Genomic DNA, 26,186 nt, shown 5'->3' with positions numbered 1-26,186 from the left:
AAAACCAGATTGGCTGAAATTAATTTATGGGAATACAACTGTCCCAAGTCTCCCCGCTCTCCCCTATACAAAAAGCAACATCAACTCACACTTGTGTCCCTAATTGATGTTTTGTTTTAATAAAAATAACTCAATTAATTATCTGCATAGGGGTGGCACGGTGGTGTAGTGGTTAGCGCTGTTGCCTCACAGCAAGAAGGTCCTGGGTTCGAGCCCCGGGGCCGGCGAGGGCCTTTCTGTGTGGAGTTTGCATGTTCTCCCCGTGTCCGCGTGGGTTTCCTCCGGGTGCTCCGGTTTCCCCCACAGTCCAAAGACATGCAGGTTAGGTTAACTGGTGACTCTAAATTGACCGTAGGTGTGAATGTGAGTGTGAATGGTTGTCTGTGTCTATGTGTCAGCCCTGTGATGACCTGGCGACTTGTCCAGGGTGTACCCCGCCTTTCGCCCATAGTCAGCTGGGATAGGCTCCAGCTTGCCTGCGACCCTGTAGAAGGATAAAGCGGCTAGAGATAATGAGATGAGATGAGAATTATCTGCATAAATCAATATTAATCCCATCAGTGAGTAAAAAATAATGTACCAACACCTGGATGATCATGGTTGTTAAGTGTCAAAATTAAAAGGTGAGTTTAGATCACATATGGTTTGGGTTCAATGCCCGAACTGATAATCTGCATCATCAGTTTTTCTTTGGCTAATCAGACACAAGGCATGCCACCACTCTTGCCGGAGCTGTTGGGTGCCTTGCTCAAGGGCACTTAAGCCAGTCCTGGTGGTCCAAGGAATCGAACCAGCAACCTTTTAGTCCCAAAGTTGTTTCTCTAACCATTAGGCTTTGGTTTGTTAATGTTAACTAATGAAGCAAAGCACCAGAGGATATAATTACACAAAAGGTATAAATGTGATCATTTATAGATGGTCAATTAATAAATTACAAAACATCCTTGTAATCTTCAGCCTCTATAACTCCCGTCATGAGGATGGAAATGGATGTGCACCATCATGCATGCGCGTTGCGCACAAGTCGCGGACCATTACATCATTTAATTCAACACATAATCAACGCCAGAATAAAGTCAAGGTGCCTCTGCACCCTCCCCTTACAGAGCCTTGGTGTCCTGACAGCTTGGCAAGTTTCTTCTTTCAGCCGGCTCTTTCTGCTCCGCGCTCTGAGGAGACACGCAGCTCTCCAAACGCACCGCAGTCTCTTCGCTCTCTGAGAATCCACGGAAAGATAAAAGCCACTGGCGAGTCAAAGAGGATTATAGTTTCTGGGCTGCTGCATCAATAGGAGATCCTTCAGGTAGGCTTCATCTGCAGCTTTTCCTGCTTAGCTTTCAGCCAGATAGATATTTATTTGTTTCCGATATTGGAACTAATAACCATCTGTTGTGAGCCCAGGTCTTAAATAAGCAGTTTGCATGACATTACAGGCATCCAGGACAATATACCCAAAGGAGCTTGGGGTTAGGTGCCTTGCTCAAGGGTACTTCAGTCATTCTTGATGGCCTAGGGACTCGAACCAGCTACCTTACGGTCAAAAGCTGCCCATGGCTGCTTCTCTAACCATTAAGCTATAGCTGCTTGAGTTTAAATATCATATTAACACCATAGTGTTGACGTAAGACCTACAATGTTCATTTTTCTTCATCTTCTGTAAACACTGTGGGTGTTAATTCAGCACTGAGGGTTTTAAAACTAAATCAGTTTAATATATCCCACAATATAATATACTGTATCTGTAGAAAGCAAGTTTTCAAAAATAATTCAAACTATACATTTTTGTTGACTTGCCTGGTTTCAGAATTAATATGGCTAATGTATATTTATGATAATTATGATATTAGGAACATTAGGATTTATTAGAAGAAGACATTTTAGTTTTTAACAGATGTATATGTTTTTGTATATGAGGTGTAACCATAACTGCATGACAATGATGGTTAAGTTCTACATTTTTTTTTCCAGTTTTTGCTGAATGAAGAATCACAAAATCTATATTATTGTATTCCAGGCCACTCTTCTTCTTCTTCTTCTTCTTATTATTATTATTATTATTATTAATTTATGAAAAAGTCCTCTTTTACCCAGAGTGATGCAGCTTTGTCAATTCTCAAAATCTCTACCTTCCCAATCTTAACTTAATTTCATTGCAATTTATAGGCCCTGCATATTATCATCACTGACACAACCACAGCTATTTCTTATATTTGTTACAACCATTCAGACTTTAGAGAGCTGAAAGGGCCAGATACCCATTATGCCTCGGCTGCAGTTGTGCACAAACTCACAGATGCACCAACACTCAGTCACTTTCTGCCTTACGACTATCTGAATAACTCTCAGGTTCTTTGAAGGACAACTCTTGAAATCTGGAATGTTACATGGTGATGTGATTTGAAGGGTCATGTCACAGTGTGAGTGAGAAAGTGACATTATTTTCTGCAACAATATGCGACAGAAAAATACGCCTGAATATTTCTGGCATATTTACTAGTCATTTGAAGTGCTGTTTTAATATAACTCTTTAACTACAATGCCTTAACAGTGAAGGCTATAGTATTAAAATTAAATACAATCAACTGCTTTTATGAGAGGCCGTAAAAAGCACAATCAATGTCGCCATTGTCTACAAGGATATTTCCCATAGAAATGTGCCAGTGATACTGTTTTATCAGTCAGTTCCCAACAGCTCAGTCTCTAGAATTCTTTTACAGTGCCACAAAAAACATCTGGTGTATTTTCAAATGACGGATTGTTTAACACTGCATATCAACTGAGGTTGCTTTGCTTTTTTACACTGCTGGCCAAAGAGTGTATTTTTACTAAAACAAAATAATATTACTTCCTGTTGAGTCACAGAACTCATATCATTAATTTCTATAACAACATAAATTTTAAGTTGTTGCTTAGTTTGAGGTGAGGCAGGAGTAGCAAGGAGGTAGACAGGAGTAAAGTGGAGTGAAAATAATGTGATCAAACAGATTTTTTGTTTATTCAGCTATGAATAAGACACTCTTGACTTCTATAAATGTGAATATTATCTGTGTAGGAAGAGCTACTGAATATAAATCCATTATCACTCCTAATTACTGGCCAATACTGACATATAATTACCTGAATAAAATGAAACTAAACAAAATCTGAAGTTTTCCTTGTGAATCACATATTTCCAAACACTCATTTATGGAATAATGTAGGAACAGTAGGCTTTTTCTTTACTCATCCATTGCTGGCATCTGGTCATAAATTAATGACACACTGACTTTCAAATTGCCTTATGTGGTGGTGATGGTCCACAGAAAAGTACCATACAGCAGCTTAGGAAATGTACTATGACTGTTTTGTCTACTGAAACTGAAAATTACAATGTGGTATAGTGGTATAAAATTCCAAGAATCACACAACCATTAAAAAAAATAGTTCTGCTTATTGGTTCCTAAAAGTGATTTCTCTTGCAAGTTTTGAATAAATGTCCTTGATTATTGCACCTACATCTGTGGCTATCTTTCAGTACCTGACTATATCATGCATCAACACAGCAGCATGTAGATTGGATCCAATTGATAGGCTCGTGTCAGGCAGTGGATGATGGAATGACCAAAATGGTCAGTGTGGCTTCACTTTTCAAAGCAAACTGAAGACATTGCCAAATGCAATAAATGTGGAAAGTTAATTTGCTGTAAAGGAGGTTGCACCTCAAATATGTAAAAACATTTAAATCAACATGACATAAACCTCCAGCAACGTAGCGTGTTTGATGTCTTGTGGGCTCCAAGCCCAAGTGCAACAGATCCCTCGCTAGCTACTGCTAAGACCTTGCTAGTTTGTGCTTGTACCTCACTAGCACATCCATTACTGAGCCATGAGACTCCATTCTCTTTGCCAGTGTCCAGGGAGAAAACAGAGGAGTGTCGCATAGCGGGCACGACATTTCTTTCGAAAGGGCTACATCCTTTTACAATTGTTGGATCATTTGTCACCATTATTTCAGTAGACAAAGTTAAAAACAGAGACAAAAAGTCATTTTAAAAAAAGGCAATTTTTAGAGTATTGCTACGTATGTTTAATTTTTATGAGCATTTTTCTTAATATTTTCTTTGTTAGGAACACTAACAGTTGTACACATCTCTATCTGTTTCGAGATGACACAAGGTCACCAAAATGGACTAGGTTTGAGAATTTGCTGGGATTAGATGCCCAGCAGATACGGCGTATAATGATGTCAAAATCAGACTTTAAGCGACTGCAGGATAGAATCCTGACAGAAGCCCCCTAAGGAGTGTAGAACTTCTTGATGATGATGATGATGATTAGATACTAAAGATACTCATCTCATCTCATTATCTCTAGCCGCTTTATCCTGTTCTACAGGGTCGCAAGCAAGCTGGAGCCTATCCCAGCTGACTACGGGTGAAAGGCGGGGTACACCCTGGACAAATCGCCAGGTCATCACAGACTAAAGATACTCTCTAAATATTTGGCCTCTCTCTCTTTTTTTTTTTTTTACCAATTTGGACTTGAAACTGGGAATCGTTAAGAACTGGAACTGATACGCAGAACTGGAATCATAAACAGAATCGATAATTAAGCAATATCACACTTGAGGTTGTGCTGTTCTACTGAATATCAGCACAGCTGTGATTAGGTGGCAGGCATGAGGCCACAGCCGTGCTGATATTCAGCACAACAGCATAACCTCAGGTGTGATATTGCTTTTACATAACGTTTCTATAAACAATAAATGAATACAGCATTGAATAATTGACATTTTGGAAACAATATGGCCAAATTCTCTTGATATTTTTGCTCTGCTAACAGAAATATTACCCAAAGAACCAGAATGATACTTATTCTGTCTTCAAAATTCACTTTATAGCACATCGACTAGCTGGCTAGCTAGCTCACATTGGTTTTTACATTCCTGTTAAAGGTGCTTCCAGTAATATTGTCATCACTTCTACTTTTTCGTCTTCATCTGATGAGCTTTCATATTTTTAGTCAAAAGTTATATTCCTGAAAATGATCACTTGCCATGTCTGCTGATGATTTTGTTAACATCACCGTAGTAACCGTTTCAAATTAGGAAGTGGAGTTTTATGTTGGGAACACAGATGGGTGGAGTGATATACATACTGAAACGTCCCAGTGCCATTATGAGAAATATCTGCACTCTTGGAACGCTGCTTGGCCAATCAGATTAGTGGACTGGAATCAACTGTTGTATAATATTTGAATGATACCCAACCCTAGTTCTCACAGAGGTATGACTTCTGAGCTCTGACAAAGACTTCTTGTTCTAGGCTTGTTTTTAGGCATATCTAGCTTACTGATTTAGTATTGGAAACACAAGGTAGCATACAAGGTTTTTGGTTCTACATTTAGTTAGTCTATTAAGTATACTTTGCAAAATATTATTTGTCTGGATATGCTGAATATGTAACCCCTTGGCATAACAGTTATTAGTGGAAATAAACTATAAATTAATATAAATTTATTAGTATAAATTCATGATTATAGAAAATTGCGTGCTGACTGGTCGAGAAATGCGGACTATTTCTTGATAATCACCTCGAGTAGCTTGGCAAAATGGCAGCCAATCACTTCGTCACTGTAAGTGAGGAAGAATTACAAATTATGAAAGAAAATGCTGTTCCCGAAAGCACTAAAGATGCAACGAAGTTTGGTCTAAAACTATTCAAAGGTAAGGCGGAATTGCGATTTATTTTATCTATTTCACAACAAAGTATTTTATGAGAGTCAGCGTAGACAAGTGACACAAATCTGCGCCATGCAATTATTACATGTGCATGCCACTTTTGAAGTTTGAAATAAATGATTTTTAAATATGTTTTTTTAAATAATCACCTGTCTATTTACACTAAAACAATTATAATTGTTAAATCTAACTTCCAGGTGAGCCATGACATCATTCCTGTTACTGTGTTTGTGTCTTCGGGTAATCTCAGCAAACTGGATCAATTCAGATTACATATATACAGGTGAGCAATTTTCTGCATTGCACTTTGGGGTTATTCATTTGTATGAACCAGTATTAGTTTTTTAGTTCATGAATCCTCACCAATTCGCCAAGTAATTTTAGCACTCGTATTTGATCAATCAAATTATTGAATATTGAATGTGTACTGTTATTATAGCAAGCCTATTTTTCTGTATCAGCAATGTGTGTACGTATAATGTTATAGTTCTCTATTGTCAGTTTGGTAATGACTGTTTTGTTGCATGTATCCCAGAACCAGAAAGAACTCTGAGTGTTAGGATTCCCATTGCTCAACCTCCCCAGCCCTTAATGGGAGATACAGTGGTTCTGCCCTGCTATTTCCAGGATGACACAGTGCCTGACCCGGGTGCTCCCACCATAGCACCTTTATCCTATCGCATCAAATGGAGTATCGTTACTCAAGAGAAGACCACAAACATTTTAGTGGCCCAAAAGGGTATTGTGGCGGTGAATAAGAAGTACACAGACAGGGTTCAAATGGTAGAATACCCCACCAACACCACTGATGCCACCATTAAAATCACACAGCTTCTTTCAAATGAGTCTGGAGTGTATCGCTGTGAAGTCATGAATGGAATCGAAGACAGCCATGCTTCTGTAAATGTACAGGTGCAAGGTAATGCCACTTCTTGAAGTTTTTTTGTCAATGGTTATAGTTACTCTTTTGTTTATTGTTAATTATCAGTGTGAAGAATTAGGTCTGCAATGCCCAAAAATTTATATATATTATTTTTGTCTAGGCATTGTGTTCCATTACCGTGCCATTACTTCACGTTACACCCTTACATTTGAGAAGGCACAGGCAGCCTGTATTCAGAATAATGCTGTGATCGCCACACCAGTGCAGCTACAGGCAGCGTATGATACAGGGTACCACCAGTGTGATGCAGGCTGGCTTTCTGACCAGACTGTTAGGTCAGTTTAGAGGACATTTTAAAAATATTAGATGTACTGTATTTATTTTGGTGCTCATCATTCCTTTATATTCCTTTCTATAATGTTGTATTTTGTTGCTGATGAAAGGTATCCTATCCATGAACCCCGAGAGGCCTGCTATGGTGACAAGTATGAATTGCCAGGAGTAAGAACGTATGGAGTAAGAGAAGTAAACGAGACCTATGATGTGTATTGCTTTGCCGAGAAGATGTCAGGTATACAAATGCAAACTTCAGGCAAATTCTGTTTAGAAATTAACTGTTCACACATTAATTTTACCCCATGTTTTGTTAAAGGGAGGGTGTTCTATTCAACACGCCCTGAAAAGTTCACCTTTGCTGAAGCTCAGGCCCAGTGTGCTAAACTGGATGCTAAAATGGCCACAACTGGCCAGCTCTACCTGGCCTGGAAGGATGGTATGGATGAATGCAATGCAGGCTGGCTGGCAGATGGGAGTGTCCGCTATCCCATCAACATTGCTCGACCCCAGTGTGGAGGAGGTCTGCTGGGAGTGCGCACTGTGTACCGTTTCATTAATCAAACAGGCTACCCTCCACCAGAATCAAGATATGATGCTTTCTGTTACACAGGTGCACACAATGGATTTCATTTTCCATTTGCTACTTGAGGAAGTTTTTATGGCTTTAACAACTGCTGGCTTAGTATAGCAAATTATAATGCATTTAATGAATGTACGGTAATACCCAATATTGATCATCGGGAACAATAAGTGAGTCAGGTTATCCACAGCCTAAAATTTGCTTCTGTCTTTTTTTTAGATAAGGAAGAAGCGGGCTCAGGCATACCCAGCACCTTTCCAGATATACAGACTACAGAAGCTACAGGTGAGGTAGTAAGTGTGGATATGGTAACAGGTGGCCCACCAGTGCTTATTACACAGACCTTCACTGGGAGTGAGCAGCGACTAGGAGAGATTGAAACCCACAAACCCCCCAGCACCACAGCTGACATCCTGTATGTGGAGCAGGGTGTCACACAGCCATCTCTATCTTCACCACCCAGTATCACTGACGAATTTGTAAGCATGGTGACTGCACAGCCTGACCTTGGATTAGAGATTCCTGATGAAAATACAACTGCTCATGAGATATCCCTTACTGGTAAAATAATAATAATAATAATAATAATAATAATAATAATAATAATAATAATGTGTCAGCCCTGTGATGACCTGGCGACTTGTCCAGGGTGTACCCCACCTTTCGCCTGTAGTCAGCTGGGATAGGCTCCAGCTTGCCTGCGACCCTGTAGAACAGGATAAAGCGGCTAGAGATAATGAGATGAGATGAGCATATCTTTGTAATTTTAGTAGTCTTAATAGTATAATCAATTGTATTTTGTGGAAAAATACTACTAATGCGTCACATTTTGTTTCGAATCTCTTCCATCCAGGTGTCGTCTTCCACTACAGACTAGGTCATAGTCGCTATGCTTTTACCTTTGTGGAGGCTCAGCTAGCCTGTCAGAACACTGGTGCAGTGATTGCTAGTCCTCAGCAGTTACAGGCTGCCTATGAAGCTGGTTATCACCAATGTGATGCAGGCTGGCTGATTGACCAGACAGTGAGGTATTTATTTATTTATTTTTCTGGAGTTAGCTTACTATGATTCTCTTAAGTTATTATGACATTTTTGTATAATAAGGAATCAACACAGAACACAAAACAAATTCATTTCATGTGAATTATTTACTGTGTTGTAAATGCATTGTATTTCTTACTCAAAATGAAGGTATCCTATCTTATCTACGCGAGAGAAATGTGCTGGTAATTTGGCAGATTTGCCTGGTGTGAGGTCTTATGGTGTACGACCTGCCAATGAGCACTATGATGTATACTGCTACATGGACAAACCAAGAGGTATGATGGTTCAGTCTTAACTGCAATGCTCTGTAAGAACTTTAGAGACTCAAAATGGATTTGTTTTGATTCACTGAAAGAAAGGCTTTTATAGTTTTTGGTAGAGTTTTTGCTGGAATAACAATTAACTTGATACGTAACAATATAAACCAAAAAAAGAGAGAAAAGAATTAAATAAACACTCACACTTACTATTTTCTTCCAGGGAATGTTTTTCATGTGAGTTCATTTGAGGGTTTCACATATGATGAAGCAGTGGCTTATTGCCAGGCCCAGAATGCCTCCTTGGCCTCCACAGCTGATCTGTATGTGGCCTGGAAGCAAGGCTTTGATAAGTGTCGTGCTGGCTGGCTCATCGACCACAGTGTCCGCTATCCTATTAATAATCCCAGGCCTCAGTGTGGAGGAGGGAAAGCTGGAGTCCATACAGTTTTTAAGTTTCCCAACCAGACTGACTATCCTGATGTGCACTCCAGATTTGATGCCTACTGCTTGAAAGGTATTAACAATTAAATACTTGCAACAAAATAGTATGTGAGAATTGTCTACAGTCACAAAGTTTATAGATAAATATATACTATTACCTTTTTTGCACAGCTGATCTCCAATTAAATCTTTATGAGACTGAATCGAATATGACACTTATTGAAGAGGAACTAGTGAACCTGACCTCAAGAATTGACCTTTTTATACCTGGTAATGGATCATGTTGTCTACACTTAACAAAATTAAGTTTAAACTTTTATTATTTGGGGATAAAATGCTGTTAATGCCTATTGTTCTATTTTCCCTGTATTTTTATTTCCATAGTGAACCCCACCATTACTCCTCCCATTCCCATGGACCTCCCTGGTTCTGGTTCAGCAGACCTGTCATCTGGGGTCAGTGGTTTTTCTGGTGATATATCAGCTAGTGGAAGTGGGGAGAAGTCTAGGGGGTCATCATTTAAAGAAGAAGAACTTTCTGGATCTGGACTGCCAAGTGGGTCATCAGGTTTAGGAGGAGAACTTTCAGGATCTGGACTGCCAAGTGGGTCATCAGGTTTAGGAGGAGGACTTTCAGGATCTGAACTGCCAAGTGGGTCTTCAGGTTTAGGAGGAGAAATTTCAGGATCAGGACTGCCAAGTTGGTCTTCAGGTTTAGGGGGAGAACTTTCAGAATTTGGACTGCCAACTGGGTCTTCAGGTTTAGGAGGAGAAATTTTAGGATCTAGACTATCAAGTAGGTATTCAGGTTTAGGAAGAGAACTCTCAGGATCTGAACTGTCAAGTGAGTCATCAGGTATAGGAGGTGACTTTTCAGGATCTGGGCTAAATGAAGACATATCTGGTTCAGGCCTTAGTGGTGATGACTCAGGCATAAGTGTGACCTTCTCAAGAATTGACACAATATTCTCTGGGGGTGCATCAGCTTCAGGAACACCTCAGGAAGCTGGGGAGGGCAGTGCAGAGATCCTCACTTTCATATCAGGTCTGGGTTCTGGCTTCTTCAGTGGAGATGGGTCTGGATCAGGAAGTAGCTCAAGTTTTCCTTCAGCAGAGAGTGGGTTGACATCAGACTTATTCAGCATCTTGGGAGAAAGTGGAAGTGGAGAATCTTCTGGCATTTCTTCAGGTCTTGGTTCTAGCGAGGAGTTCTCTGGATTCAGTGGTTTTCCATCAGGCTTGATTTCCTCTGGAGATGACAGTGGTTTCTCTGGACTTAGTGGCAATGGAATAACCATGGTGAAAGGCCAGTGGGTGGAAGTGTCCACTGCTCCAACCCTTACAGCTCAGGAGCTGGGTGGAAGTCAGATGCATTTCAGTGAACCTGGAGATCTACAAGGGTCTGGTTTGAGTGGCTCTGGTGATAGTGGAAGTTGTGATTTAAGTGGCTCTGGAAGTGGTTCAGGATTTCCTCCCATCACCTTTTTGGACTCAGGCCTTACTGATCTCATAAACTTATCCAGCAGTGAAAAAGAGGCCTCTGGAATTTTGATGTATGGATCAGGGGAAGGGAGTGGCGACTTCTCTGGAGTTTCAGGTCTTCCGTCAGGAGACACATCAGGGGCATCAGACAGTGGGGATTTTATATCATTTACTGATGAGAGCTTGGTGGAAATTTCTTTTAGACCCATTCAAAACCATGAGCTCCAAAAAGGACCAATAGAGCTCAGTGGGAGTGAGAGTGGACCATTCCTGAGCAGTGGGCACCACCATACTACTATTTCAAGTGAAGACCACCATCCCACATCCCTCCCTAGTGAAGACCCAGTTCATTCAACTGATGAGTCAATAGTTCTAGTTCCCTCAGGGCTGTTAAGTAACAGTGCACAGCTACAAGATATCTTATCAAATGCTGCTCAAACCTTCTGGAAATATGACTCTGTGACTCCAACATCTATGGCTGGCACCACTACCAGCCCTGTTTTTTCAATGCCGACCCCAACTGTCACAGACATCCCAGCCATGGAGAAAAGTAAGTTAGCAATTATCAATACTAGTGATACTAGTATCAATTAGCAATTCTAGTATCATTGGATAGGAATCTAAATCATGAGCTCAAAGTTCTAAGATTTGCTATATTTTTGCACTTTTTCAAATGTTTCTGTTTATGTTTTCCTTCTGTCCATATTCGTATCCTAGCTGCAGTGGACCCATGTAACCCAAACCCCTGTGGTGCTGCTGTGTGTTCTGTGCAGGACGGGGTTAGTATGTGTCACTGCCCACCTGGGGTGAAGGAGGAAGAGTGCCATTTTGGTGAGTCATTTAAGCTGGCTTAAATTTGTGTTAAAATTGCCACAATCACTCATCAGTTTAATGTGGGTTTCTGATTGAAGTTGATGTGAGATATTCTGTTGTGTGCAGCTTTGTCACAATGATCTAATTCCCATTAGCTGTTTTTGTTTTAGTGTTTTCACTCATTAATGGAAAACTCATCTCTACGTCTGTCATTGTTCCCTATCGGTGTATGTGTGTCTTTGGGTTTGTTTGCTTGTGCCTGATTGTCATCCTCATACAGGCATCCATTTCACAGGTTGTTTGGCATGTACGTGAGAATATCTAGTTCTACCTGATATGTTTCCAGGACCTTCCAGTTTTCAGTTCAGTTAATAGATTGTGCACCCATGTGTTGTTTTTGTTCAGCTCTGCCTTTGCTCAAGTATGGCCTAATCAGCACTCCATTTTCCAGCCTGCTACACACCTGTTAACACCTGGTACATGCATCTACTTTTCCTTCTCCTTGATATGAATCTGAACTTTGACCTGATGCAACACTTTGTGAACTATATGTTTAGGCCATTCATTTTGAACCACAAGGGAAACAGTTGAATATATTCCAATCATTCAAGCAATGATTGGAATAATTGTTTCCTTTCAAGCCATTTGATGAATTAGTGGTTTATTGATTTGAATGGGTCATACAAGCATGTTGCATGGTTCATGGTTTCTGATTTGATCAGTGCCTATGTTCTACCTAGGCATGGCCCAGCTCAAGGGTCTTTTTGTAGTCCCTAGTCTTAACCGCAGAACCTTTATTTTCAGAGGTTGATGTGTGCCATTCAAACCCTTGTGCCAATGGAGCTACGTGTGTGGAGGTACAGGATGCTTTCAAATGCTTATGCCTGCCCAGCTATGGAGGAGATCGCTGTGAGATCGGTACGAGGTTGGCTTCAGCAAATTCTACTAACAATACCTCAAAAACAACCAAGCCTGATGCTATGAAAGGCAGTCTCAGTGCTCCAATAGCATGGGCTGGCTTTTGGTCTCATGGGTGTGCCGGAACATGCTTATGTAAAACTAGCCATCCATGTTTTTTTTTTTTTTGCAAAATGGTCAGTGGTTGGCAGAAAACTATGGTAGGGGAAAAGGTGTTCTAAAGGAAGAAGTTTATCATTGACTGGTCAGTATGAAAAAGCACCTGGGGGAAAACAGACATGTCCCTCAGTGACTCAAGCAGGTAGGGAAATAATAACACTGGGCCTTTGAGGTTTATGTTTTCCATTTTGGCATAACACCAGACTGTTTTTGCCCTCTTCATTTTATTTTCTATGTTTTTTTCTTGACTACATATGGAAATGAATGGTGAGTTAATGTTGCTCGAAGGATGTGAGCTGTGAAAAACCACACTACTGTTAGAATGCAGGCACTTACAGATGTATGCGCGGAGGAGAGCAGAGTGCAGACTGTCAGCAAAGCCGAGACCAGAGACAGGAATCGGAGTCAGTAAACTAGTGAGCATTGGGTGATTGACAAACAACTTAGTGAAGGAAAGACAAAGAGTGAAAACTTGGAAGAAATAGCAAAGGGTCAGCAATATGAGAGGCAGTCAGAAAAGCCACAAGGCTTGTTATGAACTGAGCTAGCAGGACAATACTTTGCAATGGTGTGTCTGTTTGGGGAGCTTAAATAGAGGGACAGGTGATTAAGAACGTGAGAGACAGCTGATATTCAGTAGGCTGGAGACAGAAGGCGCTGTGTGTCTTGGGAACTGTAGTTCAGTAGTTTTGTCTGTAGTTTTCTCAGTGGGTTTACTGACAGAACCCCCCCCCCCAGGAGCTAACTCCGGGAGCTACAGTTTTTCTTGGATGACCCCTACCTCTGGGTGCTGGTTTGTTGGGATATTGGGCATGAAATTCCTGCTTTAGAAGAGGGTCTAGAATGTCCTTGGCCCTGACCCAACTTTGTTCCTTAGGTCCACATCCTTCCCAGTCTACCAGGTACTCGACTTGGCCTCCTCTTTGTCTTGAGTCGAGGATCTTATTTACTTGGTAGATGGGTTCTCCCTCTAGATCAAGTGTAGTGTGCTCCTGGACTGGTGTGTTGCTGGCAAGGAGCCCCAGGATAGCAAGTTTTAGCTGTGATACATGGAAGGTAGGAGATACTCAGCTGTGAGGGGGAAGTTCAAGGTGGTATGATACATCATTAATGCAGTGCACAACTTTGAATGGCCCAATGTAGCATGGCTGGAGTTTTCTACAGGTGTTGGGTTCTCTCAGGTTCTTTGAGGCCACCCATACTCTGTCGCCAGGGGAGAAGTTCGGAGTCTCACCTCTATGCTTGTCCTCATATTCCTTGTACTTGGTGCACACTGATTCAAGACGCTGATGGACCTCCTCCCAGATGGTTTGACTGCATGTGGACCAGTCATTGATGGCTTGTACTTGGCAGGGTGTGTCATTCCAGGGGAACAAGGGTGGTTGGTAGCCCAGTATGCACTGGAATGGTGTTAACTGGGTAGCTGAGTGTTTGAGCGAGTTCTGTGCATACTCGGCCCAAGGAAGGAAGTATGCCCAGTCCCCCTGGTTGTGCATGCAGTAGATCCTCAAGAAACAACTGATTTCCTGATTTGCTCTTTCTACTTGGCCATTAGACTGGGGGTGATAGCTTGATGTGAGACTCGCAGATACTCCCAACTTTTCCATGAAGCTTGTCCAGAAGCGTGAAATGAACTGGGAGTCCTGGTCACTGACTATGTCCTCAGGGATGCCATAGTACCTGAAGATTTGTTGAAACAACAGTTCTGCAGCTTGAGAAGCTGTGGGGATGCCTGGCAAAGGGATGAGTTTAAATGCCTTAGAGAATCGGTCGGTGGTCACCATTATGGTGGTGTTACCTTGAGAGGGAGGTAGATCCATGATAAAGTCAATAGCTAAGCGTTCGGAATATCTTCTTTACTGTTCAGAATAAGTGTGACCAGGGTCTTTGAGGAATCTGGGGGGGGGGGGGGGGTCTTGGAACTTTTGCTTGGGCACATTCAGAACATGAAGCAATGAACTGGTTTATTTCCATGAGCATGTTCTCCCACCAGTACAGTGGTGCTTGAAAGTTTGTGAATCCTTTAGAATTTTCTATATTTCTGCATAAATATGACATAAAACATCATCAGATTTTCACACAAGCCCTAAAAGTAGATAAAGAGAACCCAGTTAAAGAAATGAGACAAAAATATTATACTTGGTCATTTATTTATTGAGAAAAATGATCCAATATTACATATCTGTGAGTGGCAAAAGTATGTGAACCTTTGCTTTCAGTATCTGGTGTGACCCACTTGTGCAGCAATAACTGCAACTAAACATTTCCGGTAACTGTTGATCAGTCCTGCACACCGGCTTGGAGGAATTTTAGCCCATTCCTCTGTACAGAACAGCTTCAGCTCTGGGATGTTGGTGGGTTTCCTCACATGAACTGCTCAGTTCAGGTCCTTCCACAACATTTCGACTGGATTAAGGTCAGGACTTTGACTTGGCCATTCCAAAACATTAACTTTATTCTTCTTTAACCATTCTTTGGTAGAACGACTTATGTGCTAAGGGTCAGTGTCTTGCTGCATGACCCACCTTTTCTTGAGATTCAGTTCATGGACAGATATCCTGACATTTTTCTTTAGAATTTGCTGGTATAATTCAGAATTCATTGTTCCATCAATAATGGCAAGTCATCCTGGCTCAGATGCAGCAAAGCAGGCCCAAATCATGATACTACCACCACCATGTTTCACAGATGGGATAAGGTTCTTATGCTGGAATGCAGTGTTTTCCTTTCTCCAAACATAACTGTAGCGCGTATTGAGTGTGGGTGGAGCACAGAGGACGGCAGGACAGCGTTTGGAGGCAGACAAGGTGATTTATTCTTACAACTTTTCAGTCTACAAATCTTAGTTATTCGTTTGTTTATTCACACACACACTCGTCTGGTCCCGGGTTGCGCTCCCTCTCCTCTCTCTCTGCCTCCTTAAATAGGGAGCGGTTACTGGGAAAACACACACACAAACACAGGTTAATTATCCTCAGGTGTCGCGATTCTGCCACTCACCTTCCCCGGCTCCACCCTCCTGTCACAGACCGGCGCTTGACCACGCCCCCGCTGCCACATACCCCCACCGCCCGACTCAGGCCGGGCGCTCGTCCGGCCGGCAGCCGACTCCCCCCCCCCTTGACGGGAGAGGAAGTCCGCCACGACCATCTGCGCCCCCGGCCTGTGGACCACCTTGAAGTTGAAGGGTTGGAGTGCCAGATACCAACGGGTGATCCGCGCGTTGGCATCCTTCATGCGGTGGAGCCACTGGAGGGGCGCGTGGTCCGAACAGAGAGTGAAAGAGCGCCCCAGCAGGTAGTAACGGAGGGCGAGGACCGCCCACTTAATCGCCAGGCACTCTTTTTCAATGGTGCTGTAGCGCCCCTCACGCACCGACAGCTTCCGGCTGATATACAGGACCGGGCGGTCCTCCCCCTCCACCTGCTGGGACAAAACGGCCCCCAGCCCTCTGTCCGACGCATCGGTCTGCAACACAAAAGGGAGAGAGAAGTCAGGGGAGTGTAAAAGTGGCCCCCCACACAGTGCAGCCTTTACCTCAGAGAAAGCCCGCTGGCACTGCTCCGTCCATTGGACCGGATCTGGCGCCCCCTTTTTAGTGAGGTCAGTCAGCGGGCTGGTGACGTCCGAATAATTAGGTATAAACCTATGATAGTAGCCAGCCAGCCCCAGGAACTGCCTCACCCCCTTTTTGGTCTTGGGCCTCGGGCAGGCCGCAATCGCTGCCGTCTTATTAATTTGGGGACGCACCTGCCCGTTGCCCAAGTGGAAGCCCAGATACCGTACTTCCACCCGCCCAATCGCACACTTCTTCGGGTTGGCAGTGAGTCCCGCCCGCCTCAGCGACCTAAGGACGGCCCTCAGGTGTTGTAGGTGCCGCTGCCAATCATTACTATAAATGATGATATCATCTAGGTAAGCGGCGGCATAGGTGGCGTGGGGCCGGAGGACCCTGTCCATCAGCCGCTGAAATGTAGCGGGCGCCCCAAACAGCCCAAAAGGAAGTGTGACGAACTGGTGTAAGCCGAACGGTGTGGAAAAGGCCGTTTTTTCCCGGGATAATGGAGTCAAGGGGATCTGCCAATATCCCTTCGTCAAATCCAGTGTCGAGTAAAAGCGAGCCGTGCCTAGTCGATCGAGCAGCTCATCAATACGAGGCATTGGGTACGCATCAAATTTAGACACCGCGTTGACTTTTCTATAGTCCACACAGAACCGGACCGAGCCGTCGGCCTTGGGAACCAAGACCACCGGGCTGCTCCAGTCACTGTGGGACTCCTCGACGATGCCCATTTCGAGCATGGCCTGAAGTTCTTCCCGAACCACCTTTTTTTTGTGTTCGGGTAATCTATAAGGACGGCTCCGCACTACCACCCCCGGGGGCGTCTCTATGTGGTGTTCTATGAGGTTAGTGCGACCGGGCAGGGGCGAGAACACATCCGAAAACTCGGCCTGCAACTGGGCGACCTCCGTGAGTTGGGTCGGGGAGAGGTGGTCTCCACAGGGGACCGGAGAGGTACGCGATGCCAATGACCCTTTTTGGACCTCCGGCCCCAGCTCCGCCTTCTCCGGAACTACCGACACCAACGCCACGGGGACCTCCTCGTTCCAAAGTTTCAGCAGATTGAGGTGGTAGATCTGTAGCGCCCCCTCCCTGTCCGTTCGCCTAACCTCATAGTCGACGTCCCCGACTCGCCGTGTGACCTCAAAGGGTCCTTGCCACTTGGCGATTAATTTGGAGCTCGACGTGGGCAACAGGACGAGTACCTTATCTCCCGGAGTGAACTCTCTAAGGCGCGTGCCCTTGTTGTACAGGCGGGTTTGCCGTTCCTGGGCCTGCCGCAAATTCTCCTGAGTTAGGTGGGTGAGCGTGTGGAGTTTTGCGCGCAGATCCATAACGTACTGAATTTCGTTTTTGCTCGGTGAAGGTCCCTCCTCCCAATTTTCCCGCAGTACATCTAAGATGCCGCGCGGCTTACGCCCATATAATAATTCAAACGGGGAGAACCCCGTGGAGGCTTGGGGGACCTCTCGCACTGCAAACAACAAGGGTTCGAGCCACTTATCCCAGTTACGTGCGTCCTCACTTACGAATTTTTTGATAATATTCTTGAGGGTGCGGTTGAACCGTTCAACTAAACCGTCCGTCTGTGGGTGATAAACGCTGGTGCGGATCGGCTTAATACCCAGTAGCCCATACAGTTCGCTCAGTGTTCGTGACATAAACGAGGTGCCTTGGTCAGTCAGAATCTCTTTCGGGATTCCAACCCGGGAGATGACGTGGAAGAGGGCCTCCGCAATACTGCGTGCTGAGATATTGCGAAGAGGCACCGCTTCCGGGTATCGCGTTGCATAGTCCACCAGAACCAATATAAAGCGGTACCCTCGTGTTGACCGATCTAATGGCCCGACGAGATCCATCCCAATCCTTTCGAATGGGGTCTCGATTAATGGTAGGGGGCGCAAGGGCGCTTTTGGAATGGCCGCTGGATTTACTAACTGGCATTCGCGGCACGCCGTACACCACTTACGGACGTCGCCGCGAATCCCCGGCCAATAGAACCGGGCCATTATCCGGGCGAGTGTCTTATCCTGCCCGAGGTGTCCAGCCATGGGATTAAAGTGAGCCGCCTGAAATACCAATTCCCGGCGGCTCTTTGGAATTAGCAATTGGGTGACTCGCTCTTTCGTCTGAGTGTCCTGCGTCACTCGGTATAACCTATCCTTCAAAATGGCAAAATAGGGGAAGGACGGGGTGGCGCCCGGCGGGAGCGTCTGACCATCGATTACTCTCACTTGGTCAAACGCGTGTCGCAGAGTCTCGTCTCGCGATTGTTCCAGTGGGAAATCCGCGAGGGATTCCCCAATAGAAAGAGGAGGGGCCGGTGGCTCCTCACTCTGTCGCGGAGATGACGTAGACGGCTCTGCGACCGCAGCTCCAGCCAAAGCGACACCGGGACCCTCCCCTGTTAACCGGCAGGACCCACTCTTTATTAGGCGTGCCATTAAACCCCGAAATCCCGGCCAATCAGTCCCCAAGATCAAAGAGTGGGTAAGGCGAGGATTAACCGCCGCCTTCACTATCGATTTCTCCCCTCTGAAATGTATGTGGACCGACACCAACGGGTAGCTGTGAATATCCCCGTGCACACACAACACCTTCACCCCTTGTGCTCCCCCCAATGCCTCGCCTTGCACCAAGCTTTGGCGGATTGAGGTCTGATTGCAACCTGAATCCACCAACGCCTGATATGTAGCCCCTTGTACACTTACCGGTATGCGATACGCTCCGGCCCGATCGAGGGCAGCCTCTGGCGCGTCGGGGATCCGCACCACCGCCCCCACTTCCATCGCTGCACACTGTTGCTGCAGGTGGCCCGGATCCCCGCAGCGCCAGCAAACCGGCCCGGGCCTTCCCTCTGCAGCTGTGTTCTGGGGCTCACTCACCTGAGGGGGGGGAGAGACAGACACAGAAGGGAGAAACGGGAGGGCACCACGGGGGCGGCGGGCCGGCTGGGGTGGAGCCGGCCCCCGCCTCCGCGGTGGGGGAATGGGGCGAGGACGGGACACGGGAGGAGGGGGGGGAGAAAGAGAGAGAGAAGAGGAGAAAGAAGATGCTGTCGTCCGCTGTCCTGCTGCAGGAACAGCCGCCAGATGATCCTCCGCCAGTCCCACGGCCTGATCCAGCGACGCCGGGCGGTGGCACTGGACCCACTCCGCGGTTCCAGCTGGTAAGCGGGCGATGAACTGCTCCAGCGCCACCTGGTCGATGATTCCCTCGGCGTCGCGATCTTCGGCCCTCAGCCACCGCCAGCAGGCGTCCCGGAGCTGCTGGCCGAACGCGAACGGGCTGCCGACTTCCTCCATCCGCAGCGCGCGGAAGCGCTGGCGCTGCTGCTCCGGCGTGCGCCCCACGCGCTGGAGGACAGCCCGGCGAAGGTCGGCGTAGGCCAGCCTGCGATCGGCGGGGAGCTGTAGCGCGGCCAGCTGCGCCTCTCCCGTCAGGAGGGGGAGGAGGCGCGCCGCGCGCTGCTCCATCGGCCACCCCGAGGCTTCGGCGACCTGTTCAAACAATGTGATGAAAGCCTCGGGGTCGTCCTGCGGGCCCATCTTGGTCACGGTGAGGGGAGACGGGCCCGCGGCCGGGGCGCTGGTGGACCCCGCCGACGCGAGGAGACGCCGGAACGCCTCTCGATCTTCCTGCTGGGCCAGCACCAGGGCTTCGAAGCGGCGCTCCTGCTCCTTTCGGAGCGTGACAAGTGCCTGGTGCTGGCTCTGCTGAGCCGTGGCGAGGGCGTGGACCAAGTCCGTGAACGGGGAGGATTCCATGGGGCTGCTGTGTTGGTGCTCCACCGTGTCCCGGGTTTCGGCACCACTGTAGCGCGTATTGAGTGTGGGTGGAGCACAGAGGACGGCAGGACAGCGTTTGGAGGCAGACAAGGTGATTTATTCTTACAACTTTTCAGTCTACAAATCTTAGTTATTCGTTTGTTTATTCACACACACACTCGTCTGGTCCCGGGTTGCGCTCCCTCTCCTCTCTCTCTGCCTCCTTAAATAGGGAGCGGTTACTGGGAAAACACACACACAAACACAGGTTAATTATCCTCAGGTGTCGCGATTCTGCCACTCACCTTCCCCGGCTCCACCCTCCTGTCACAGACCGGCGCTTGACCACGCCCCCGCTGCCACAATAACGCTTCTCATTTAAACCAAAAAGTTCTATTTTGGTCTCATCCGTCCACAAAACATTTTTCCAATAGCCTTCTGGCTTGTCCACGTGATCTTTAGCAAACTGCAGATGAGCAACAATGTTCTTTTTGGAGAGCAGTGGCTTTCTCCTTGCAACCCTGCCATGCACACCATTGTTGTTCACTGTTCTCCTGATGGTGGACTCATGAACATTAGCATTAGCCAATGTGAGAGAGGCCTTCAGTTGTTTAGAAGTTACCCTGGGGTCCTTTGTGACCTCGCTGACCTATTACATGCCTTGCTCTTGTAGTGATCTTTGTTGGTTGATCACTCCTGGGGAGGGTAACAATGGTCTTGAACTTCCTCCATTTGTACACAACCTGTCTGACTATGGATTGGTGGAGTCCAAACTCTTTAGAGATGGTTTTGTAACCTTTTCCAGCCTGATGAGCATCAACAATGCTTTTTCTGAGGTCCTCAGAAATCACCTTTGTTCGTGCCATGATACACTTCCACAAACATGTGTTGTGAAGATCAGACTTTGATAGATCCCTGTCCTTTAAATAAAACAGGGTGCCCACTCACACCTGATTGTCACCCCATTGATTGAAAACACCTGACTCTAATTTCACTATCAAATTAACTGCTAATCCTAGAGGTTCACATACTTTTGCCACTCACAGATATGTAATTTTGGTTCATTTTCCTTAATAAATAAATGACCAAGTATAATATTTTTGTCTCATTTGTTTAACTGGGTTCTCTTTATCTACTTTTAGGACTTGTGTGAAAATCTGATGATGTTTTAGGTCATACTTATGCAGAAATATAAAAAATTCTAAAGGGTTCACAAACTTTCAAGCACCACTGTATTTGTTTCTTGACATTTGGTATGTGCATTGACTGCCTGGATGTCCTCTGGTGGGAAATGTGCGTGCCTAGGTGATGAGTCTGCTGCAAAGATGCTTGGGTACGTAGAGAAAACCAGGTGGGAGATGAATGGGATGGGCTTTAGGCTGTGACTTCCTTATTTCTTTGTCCAGTTCCCAGGTGATGGATTGTATGAAGCATTGTGGTGGAAGGATAGGATGAGAAACTGAGTCTTGGTGTGATGGACTGAAAGTTCTGGATAGGGCATCTGCTTTGGTATTCTTGGAACCTGGGCGGAATGAAATGGTGAAGTTGAATCAGGTAAAGAATAATGCCCACCTGGCCTGACGTGGATTTAACCTTTTGGCTTTCCTGAGATAGTCTAGGTTCTTGTGATCTGTGAGGATTACGAAGGGGTGAGTAGCTCCCTCTAGCCAATGCCGCCACTCCTCAAGGGCTAGTTTAATGGCGAGCAGTTCTCTGTTCCCCACATCATAATTTCTCTCTGCTGAAGATAACTTCTTCGAAAAGAAAGCTACTGGGTGTCGCTTCTGTTTCTCCCCAAAGCGTTGGGAAAGAATGGCCTCTACTCCAGTGTCCAACGCATCCACTTCTACAATGAATGGCTTACAGTGCCTTGAAAAAGTATTCATACCCCTTGAACTTTTTCACATTTTTCCACCTTACAACCACGAACTTAAAAGTTTTTTTATTGAGATTTTATGTGATAGACCAACACGGAGTAGCACATAATTGTGAAGTGAAACGAAAATGATAAATGGTCTTCAAAATTTTAAACAAATGAGTGATTCCACGCTTATGGGTACTGAAATGGGGACATGAACTTATTTTTAAAAATTCACCTAAAACCATTTCTTTTTTTACCATCAGGTCACAAAACATGTAATCTTTAATGAATGATATGTTAAAAGATAACTTTAATTTTCTGAGATGTAATAAAAACATATTTATATGCCAAAGTCAGAACGTAACAGAAGTGTTGTGGACATATATATTCTCTATTTTAACAATGTAGAATTACTTTTTGAAACATAGGAAGGTGATGTTTTAGCAAATATAATTAATAAACATGTGCAGTAGAATAAACATACACATTCTTTCAATAAGATTAACATGGTATATAGCTAGATTGTAATTAATTTGTAACAGACGCGAGATGGACAATCGTAACAGAAGTAATGTAACAGACATCATTTTGGAACTCATAGGCTTGACTTTGGCATATAAATATGTTTTTATTACATCTCAGAAAATTAAAGTTATCTTTTAACATATCATTCATTAAAGATTACATGTTTTGTGACCTGATGGTAAAAAAAGAAATGGTTTTAGGTGAATTTTTAAAAATAAGTTCATGTCCCCATTTCAGTACCCATAAGTGTGGAATCACTCATATAAAAATCTGAAAAATGTGCTGTGCATTAGTATTCAGCCCCCTGTGCTCTGATACCTCTAAATACAATCCAGTGCAATCAATTGCCTTCAGAAGTCATCTAATTAGTTAGAGTCCTACTGTGTGTAATTTACTCTCAGTATAAATACACTTGTTCTGTGAATGCCTCAGTGGTTTGTTAGAGAACACTGGAGAACAAACAGCATCATGAAGACCAAAGAACTCACCAGACAGGTCAGGGATAAAGTTCTGGAGAAGTTTAAAGCAGGGTTAGGTTATAAAAAAATATCCCAAGCTCTGAACATCTCAAGAAGCACTGTTCAATCCATCATTCAAAAATGGAAAAAGTATGGCACAACTGCAAACCTACCAAGACATAGCCATCCACCTAAACTGACAGAGCGAGCAAGGAGAGCACTGGTCAGAGAAGCAGCCGAGAGGCCCAGAAATCCACAGCTCAGGTGGGAGAATCTGTGCACAGGACAACTATAAGTCGTACACTCCACATATCTGGCCTTTTTGGAAGAGTGGCAAGAAGAAAACCATTGTTGAAAGACAGGCATAAGAAGTCCCATTTGCAGTTTGCCAGAAGCCATGTAGGGGACACAGCAAACATGTGGAAGAAGGTGCTTTGGTCAGATGAGACCAAAGTTGAACTTTTTGGCCTAAATGCAAAGTGCTATGTGTGGCGGAAAACTAACACTGCTCATCACCCTGCACACACCATCCTCACTGTGAAACATGGTGGTGGCAGCATCATGCTATGGGGATGCTTTTCTTCAGCAGGGACAGGGAAGCTGGTCAGAGTTGATGGGAAGATGGATGGAGCTAAATACAGGGCAATCCTGGAAGAAAACCTGTTGGAGGCTGCAAAAGACTTGAGACTGGGAAGGAGATTCACCTTCCAACAAGACAATGACCCTAAACATACAGCCAGAGCTACAATGGAATGGTTTAGATCAAAGAATATTCATGTGTTAGAATGGCCCAGTTAAAGTCCAGACCTAAATCCCATTGAGTATCTGTGGCAAGACTTGAAAATTGCTGTTCACAGATGCTCTCCATCCAATCTGGCTGAGCTTGAGCCATTTTGCAAAGAAGAATGGGCAAAAATTTCAGTCTCTAGATGTGCAAAGCTGGTAGAGACATACCACAAAAGACTTGCAGCTGTAATTGCAGCAAAAGGTGGCTCTACAAAGTATTGACGCAGGGGGGCTGAATACTAATGCACAGCACATTTTTCAGATTTTTATTTGTTTAAAATTTTGAAGACCATTTATCATTTTCGTTTCACTTCACAATTATGTGCTACTCTGTGTTGGTCTATCACATAAAATCTCAATAAAAAAACTTTTAAGTTCGTGGTTGTAAGGTGGAAAAATGTGAAAAAGTTCAAGGGTTATGAACACTTTCTCAAGGCACTGTAGTAGGGTCGGGATGCTGGAGTACAGGAGCCGAAGTGAAGGCAAGCTTGAGCTTGCTAAAGGCTTCCTCTGCTGTCAAGTTCCAATGTAGGCGCTTAGGACCCTTCTTCAGTAATGCTGTCAAGGAGGCTGCCAGAGAGCTGAAACACCGAATGAGCTACCGGTAGCAGTAGAAGTTCGCAAAGCCCAAGAACCGTTGAAGATCCTTAATGGACTTTGGGGCCAGCCAGGACGTGACTGCTGATACTTTAGATGAGTCCATGCTTACTCCTTCTATGCTGAAGATATAGCCGAGGAAAGAAATTTTGCTTTGATGAAACTCTCACTTTTCAGCTTTTACATAGAGATTGTTTTCCAGTAGATGCTTGAGAATTGCTCTGACGTATTCCTGGTGACTTTTGATATCAGATGAGTATATCAGGATATCATCAATGTAAGCAATGGCATATTTGCCCAGCATGTCCCATAGCACGTCGTTGGTCAGGCACTGGAACACGCTGGGAGCCAAAGAAAGGCCAAAAGGCATTACCCAGTACTCGAAGTGTCCCACAGTAGTGCTGAAGGCTGTTTTCCACTCATCACCTTTCCTAATCCTGATCAGATTATATGCACTGCAGAGGTCCAGCTTAGAAAATATCCTTGCGGATCTTAGTTGCTCCAGAGCTGCTGAGACCAGGGGAAGTGGATAAGTGTATTTACCCTGACCTGGTTTAAACCTCTGTAATTGATGCAAGGCCTTAGTCCACCTCCTCATTTCTTCACAAAAAAGAAATCAGCCAATGCAGGAGACTTGGAAGGGTGGATATATCCCTGTTTGAGGGCCTCCTGAATATACTCCTCCATGGCAACATTTTCCTTCTGGGATAGAGGATAAATACAATCATGTGGTGGTGACATACCTGGTAGTAGGTCAATCGTGTAGTCATATGGCTGGCGTGGAGGTAGCCCGCAGGCCTTCCCCTCACTGAAAACTTCCTATAGATCCTGGTAACACTCAGGAATGTTGTCCATGGAGTCTGGTTGAGGGCTTTCTACTGAGATGGACGATACTTTGATTTGAGGACAAGAAAGACAGCTCTGGAAGCACGTGGGTGACCACTGAAGAATTTCCTTATTTTGCCAAGAGATCAAAGGGTCATGCAGCTGTAGCCAGGGATATCCAAGAACAATGTTGTGGTCAATGGTAGTGGTCAGGTACAAGGAAATTAACTCATTGTGTAATGCTCCCACTCTGTAAAAAATGATTTGTTTTTTTAACTTAAAAAAAAGTTAGTGCCCAGGCTGCCTTAAAAATTTTGAGTTCATTGAAATTCACATAGTAAGTTAAATTATTGTGAACTTACTATATTAATTTCAGTGAACTCAAAATTTTAAGGCAGCCCTCGCACTAACTTTAAGTTAAAACAACAAATCATTTTTTACAATGCACTTGAATCTGGACTGGATGGATGCGTGTGGTGATGAGTCCATCGCCTATGGGTCCTCCATCGATGACCCTAATGCTGAGTGCGCTGTGCAGAGGGATGGTAGGCAGGTTGAGCTTCTGTACTATGGTGCTGCTAATAAAGTTCCCCTCTGCCCCTGAGTCAATAAAAGCAGAAAGGACATAGGTGGAGGACACCATCCTTAGCAATACTGGAATCTTAAAGGATTTAAAGTTAAGTTCTCTCACCAGTAATGTAGATTTCACTGGTGTCTCTGCTAGAGATTCACAGACTGGATGGACTGGACAGTGCCAGATGTTATGCTTGGCACTCCTGCAGTAAAAGCATAAACCCTCCTTACGTTGTCTCACATGCTCAGCACGGGTTAGCCTAGTGCGTGACACCTCCATGGGTGAGCTGTCCTCAGAAGGCTGCACAGACCTGGTGCTTTTGTGGAGAGAGGGTCGGCGTTTTAGCAGTTGGTCTAGACAGATAGCCAGGTCAATGAGCGAGTCCAGGGTGAGGTTTTCATCTCTTCAGGCCAGCTCACTGATGATCTCAGGGCACAGACCTTGGCAAAAAACTGCCTTAAGGGCTGGGTCGTTCCATCCACTGGCAGCAGCTAACGTCCAGGGCATATTCAGCAACACTTCAAGAGCCTTGAGAGCTGGTGAGTAGACTCTCACCAACCTCAATCCCCTCTGGTTCATGGCCAAAAACTCTTTTGA

General features: G+C 44.7%; 1 protein-coding gene across 3 annotated transcripts in view; it reads left to right on the top strand.

Moving 5' to 3' along the window:
- The first annotated feature begins 1,178 nt into the window (after positions 1–1,178).
- Positions 1,179–26,186, top strand: part of acana (aggrecan a) — a 30,990-nt gene continuing 5,982 nt past the window's right edge. For 2 of the 3 annotated variants that reach the window (XM_060911936.1, XM_060911937.1), the window contains exons 1-14: positions 1,179–1,303; positions 5,917–6,002; positions 6,255–6,638; positions 6,763–6,937; positions 7,046–7,173; positions 7,255–7,548; positions 7,738–8,079; positions 8,372–8,546; positions 8,710–8,837; positions 9,043–9,336; positions 9,435–9,533; positions 9,648–11,294; positions 11,462–11,575; positions 12,362–12,475. In XM_060911936.1, the coding sequence (XP_060767919.1) occupies positions 5,924–6,002; positions 6,255–6,638; positions 6,763–6,937; positions 7,046–7,173; positions 7,255–7,548; positions 7,738–8,079; positions 8,372–8,546; positions 8,710–8,837; positions 9,043–9,336; positions 9,435–9,533; positions 9,648–11,294; positions 11,462–11,575; positions 12,362–12,475 (3,973 nt within the window). In that variant the 5' untranslated portion in view covers positions 1,179–1,303; positions 5,917–5,923. The remainder of the gene's footprint in view (positions 1,304–5,916; positions 6,003–6,254; positions 6,639–6,762; positions 6,938–7,045; positions 7,174–7,254; positions 7,549–7,737; positions 8,080–8,371; positions 8,547–8,709; positions 8,838–9,042; positions 9,337–9,434; positions 9,534–9,647; positions 11,295–11,461; positions 11,576–12,361; positions 12,476–26,186) is intronic. The other variant, XM_060911938.1, reaches the window with a different exon arrangement.

This window comes from Neoarius graeffei, chromosome 27 (genome assembly GCF_027579695.1).
Source record: "Neoarius graeffei isolate fNeoGra1 chromosome 27, fNeoGra1.pri, whole genome shotgun sequence".
Classification (NCBI taxonomy): Eukaryota; Metazoa; Chordata; class Actinopteri; order Siluriformes; family Ariidae; genus Neoarius; species Neoarius graeffei.
This window is presented reverse-complemented; position numbering and strand designations above follow the sequence as displayed.